The sequence below is a fragment of the Emiliania huxleyi genome, assembly GCF_000372725.1.
Source record: "Emiliania huxleyi CCMP1516 unplaced genomic scaffold EMIHUscaffold_419, whole genome shotgun sequence".
In the NCBI taxonomy this organism is placed as follows: domain Eukaryota; phylum Haptophyta; order Isochrysidales; family Noelaerhabdaceae; genus Emiliania; species Emiliania huxleyi.
In genome coordinates this window covers 10509-14618 of record NW_005198837.1, presented here as the reverse complement: position 1 = coordinate 14618, position 4110 = coordinate 10509, and the positions used below count along the sequence as shown (strand labels likewise).

At 68.4% G+C, this 4110-nt stretch overlaps 2 protein-coding genes across 2 annotated transcripts; both read left to right on the top strand.

Moving 5' to 3' along the window:
- Positions 1-50: 50 nt before the first annotated feature.
- Positions 51-537, top strand: EMIHUDRAFT_244381 (hypothetical protein; the record flags this gene model as incomplete). The annotated part of the gene is made up of 2 exons (XM_005769505.1): positions 51-426; positions 506-537. 2 exons carry the CDS (start codon positions 51-53, stop codon positions 535-537), a joined length of 408 nt encoding a protein of 135 aa, XP_005769562.1.
- A 1937-nt stretch (positions 538-2474) lies between these two features.
- EMIHUDRAFT_118703 (hypothetical protein) lies at positions 2475-3677 on the top strand (the record flags this gene model as incomplete). Its single annotated transcript, XM_005769504.1, has 1 exon — positions 2475-3677. The coding sequence occupies one exon, from the start codon at positions 2475-2477 to the stop codon at positions 3675-3677; it is 1203 nt and encodes a 400-aa protein (XP_005769561.1).
- Positions 3678-4110: the final 433 nt, after the last annotated feature.

The following is a 4110-nucleotide window of genomic DNA, read 5'->3' as shown; positions in this document are numbered from 1 at the left end:
GCGCGCCGAATTTGCGGAAAAAACTGCACGATCCTCTTGTCGGTGGCGCCATGTACGTGCCGATCACGGTCTCGCTGGCCCTGCTTCAGCCTCGCTCGCCAGCCCTCGCCTCGCCGCCGGCATGGACCGCTTCGCCTCGCATAGCTCGGCCGGCGGTCATGCTGGCCGCGCCGCGCGACGACAGCCCCTCCTCGCTCTTCTCGCCAGAGAGCTGGACTGAGAAGGGCTTCGACGGCGTCCAGCGGCTGCCTGCCGCCTGCCGCGCGGCGGAGGCGACGACGGCCGAGGCGGAGCACCTCGCGCTCGCCTTCCTCTCTCAGGACGCCGACTCCGTCGTCGCTCGCACCCTCTCCAAGGCAGGCTCCTCCGCGGCTTCGCTCAAGCGGCAGTTTGAAGACTTCAGCGCTCGGCAGCCCAAGGAGCAAGGTGAAGGGCGCGGCGCCGGAGCAGCCGTCGGTCGGCGCGTCGCTGCTCGCGCTGGTGCGCGGCGCCAACAACGAGCGAGCCGCGCTCGGCGACGAGTTCCTCTCCGGGTGACGCCGCGGCCGGAAAAAATAGTTCGCCGCCTTGACCGGTGCGCCGGTCTCGGAAGCGCCCATGTGAACACAAATTTTTTTTTCATGATGGAGACTACAGGCACAGACAGAGAAAGAGAAAGAGAAAGAGAGAGAGAGAGAGAGAGAGAGAGAGAGAGAGAGAGAGAGAGAGAGAGAGAGAGAGAGAGAGAGAGAGAGAGAGAGAGAGAGAGAGAGAGAGAGAGAAACAGAGAGTTTATGAGAGAGAGAGAGAGAAACGGAGAGTTTACACAAAAAGACAGAGCGAGACAGGCACAAACAGAAACAGACACACAGAGAGAGAGAGACTAACGAAGAAAAAAGAAAGAAAGAAAACAGACCACCAAACAGGGCGTACGGGGTAGCCGTCACTTTCCCGCCTCGAAAGGGCGGGGCTGTCCCGGAAAGTGAGAAACGCCGGGCAGCGTGACGCATTACTGAACCCTCCCATACGTGTTTGGGCTCCTCCTTCGCTGTCCCATCTCCTCATCTCTTTCCCGCCTGGGCGGGGCAGCGGGTGGGCGCGCGGTGCGGCGTGGCGTGGCGTGTGAGTTTTGCGACTGCGACGACGGACCGCTCGCAAGGGACCATTGGGTTTGTACTATTAACAACGAAGGCTTGACCGGTGCGCCGGTCTCGGAAGGGGCTTTTCCTTTTTTTGGCGATGGAAGTACAAGTGCGCGCACTAAATGATTTTCGGCCGGCCGCAGGTCGGGCTGGACGCGGCTGTTTCGGCCGGCGGTCGGGGTCGGACACTGGGGTGGCGATGGCGACGGCGAAATGGTTTAGGATAGAGGAGACGCGCAGCTGTCCGGATCGCCTGCGGCATCTGAGAGGTAGCTAGCCCCAGATGCCCCGTTTGCCCCACTGCGGCGCCCCGCGCTCGTGCCGGCGTGCAAGTGGGTACAATGCACCCCTTCGGCTGCTCGCGGCCCGGAACGCATCGGGAGAGATTCATTCGTATACGCCAAGGGCGTGCTCAGATGGCACGTAGTAGTGTAACTGAGCGCGTGGCCACTCTCCACCCTACTTTGCGGGCTAGTAGGTGCGCACTTGCCCAGCGGCCGGAGGCTCAAGCGGCGCGAGGGGTGTGACGACGGCGGCACCTCAAGGGTCGCGGCGCGACGAGCGGAGACGCAGGCGCGCCGGTGCTGCAGCCTCACGCTATGATAGCCTCACCCGTCCTGGGCCCTCCACACGGTTCTTACCCCCGAAATATGCCTACAGGTCTCTGACTCGTCGCGGCGCGACAACTCCACATACACTCGCCTTCATTCTCCCCCTCCCTAGCCGGCGCGCGGGAGTCGAGCCACATGACGACCGCCCATCTCTTGTGCAAGCGTGATCACGCGCTGCTGCACTGGCTGCTGCTGCACTGGCTGCTGCTGCACCTGCGCCGGGGCGCGAGTAAACCCCTGCCAAGGCTGCGGGTGCGGCCGCGGCCGCAGTGGTGTAGGCAGACAATGATGATGCCGCGCGGGCGGAGTGGCGGACGCGAGGACGCTGCCGTCAGACCAGGGGTTGCTATCATACGCAAGCACGAGCCGTCGGTGACGCGGCGGCGTGCACACCGTTTGGCAGCTGTGCTTAGCGCGAAAACCCTGCCCGTGTGTCGGATGCGTCCAAACTTGTAGCGCTACATCTTTGGACACACCCCGGCGGGCGCTTTCGAGGCGACCGGCAGCATTTTTTCTACGCCACATGGACCTGTTTTGCGGCACGATATAGCTGGGCTGCAACATACGTGTACCTACACTCGACTGCAACGGCGCGCAGCGCCGAAGAAAATTTTGGGGCTTCTCGAGCGGCGGCCGGTGTGGACGCCATTGTTTCGCAGCTCGGTCGGGGGGGGCCGCCCCTGCGTTTCGCTGCGGTCGGTCGAAAATCATTTAGTGCGCGCACTTGTAACGCACATTCCCCATGCTTTCCGAACGCGACCGGCCACCTCACATCCCGCACGAGCAGCTCCCGGCGACCGTCGGCACGCTGAGCGTCGCGCTGGTCCGCTCCAACGAGAGCCTCCGGGCTGCGCACACGCTCCTCGCCCGGCTGCAGTCCGAGGCGGAGGCCGTCGACGCCGAGCGAACAGCCCTGAAATCCGAGGCGGCAAAGCTGCGATCCGCGCTGGTGGAGCGGCAGCGTGAGCTCGGCGCCGCGCACGCGCGCTCCTCCGCCGCGGTCGAGGCTGTCGCGGCCGCCGAAGGGCGCGCAACTCGCGCCGAGGCTGCGGCGGTGGCGGCGCAGCGAGCGTGCAGGCTCGAGGCAGATAGGGCGTGGACGGCGTCGGAGCGAGAGGCCTCCGCGGCGGCGGCGGCCGAAGAGCGGCACCGGCTCGCCGAGGCGGCCGCAGCCACGGCCCAAGCGGCGGCCGAGAAGCGGTGCCAAATCTCCGAGGCGGCGGCCGCCGCTGCCAACGTCGCGGCGGAGGAGCGCTGCCAGGCGGCCGAGGCGGCCGAGGCGGCCGCGGAGCGGCGCGGCACGGCGGCGGCGCTCTCGCTCGCGTCTGAGATGGCGGCGATGGAGGCGCGCGTGCAGGACATGGCGAGGACGATCGCGTCCGAACGCAGCAGCCTGAGCGGCTTCGCGCGCGCGGCCGACTCAGAGCTGAAGGAGGCACGGGCGAGGGCGGTGGAGGCGGCCGAGGCGGTGGGGGCGGCCGAGGCGGCAGCAAAGGACGCGGCGGCGGCGACGCGCGAGCGCGAGGCGGCGGCGGCGGCGCGGACGCGAGAGCGGGAGGCGGCCTTGGAGGCGGCGGTTGCGGAGGCCGTGGCCGAGCGTGAGGCGGCCGTCGCTGCGGCGAGGGCCGAGGCGGCGGCGGACAAGGAGGCGGCCCTCGAGGCGGCGAGGGCGGCGGCGGCGGCGGAGCGGGAGGCGGAAGTCACTGCGGCGGTGGCGGCGGCGGTGACTGCGGCTGCGGAGCAGCAGTACAGTGAGGCGGCGTCGGCAGAGGCGGCGCACGCGACGGCGCTAGAGGCGGCCGCTGCGAGGCACGCGCAGGAGCGGGAGGCGGCGGTGCGGGCGTGCGAGTCGAAGCTCGCGAGGTTGGAGGCCGTGGTGCATGAGCTCGAGGCGGCGAGGGACGCGGCGCTGCTCGAGCTCGAGGCGAGATCTCGCCGAGATTGAGCGAGATGTGGCCGAGAGAAGGCGCCGAGCGGGTCAGGTGGCGGGTCGTCCGGTCCCCTGCGTGGAGGCAGCCACACACGCTCAAGTCGCACACAAAAGCACAGCCCACGGCCCCGGTCGCAACCACACGGCAGTGGAGCGCGGGGCCGACAGAGTACGGCAGTCACGCGTGCAACGCCGGGTCCCAGGGAGGGCCAGCTTGCGTGCGAATCACCCGCCCCCCTTGACCGCGGCAGGAGCGGCACCGGGCAGCGCGGGAGGAGCAGCGAGCGCGCCTGCTGGCGAGGGGCGAGGCGCTCGCACAACTCGTCGCGACGCGTCGCCACGGGCGCGCTCGCGCGGCGGCCTTTTGCGCATGGCGGCGCGCGTGCGTCGCTGCGACCCTGGCGACGGTGCGGCAAAAGGCGGACGAGGCGGCGGCGGAGGCGGAGAG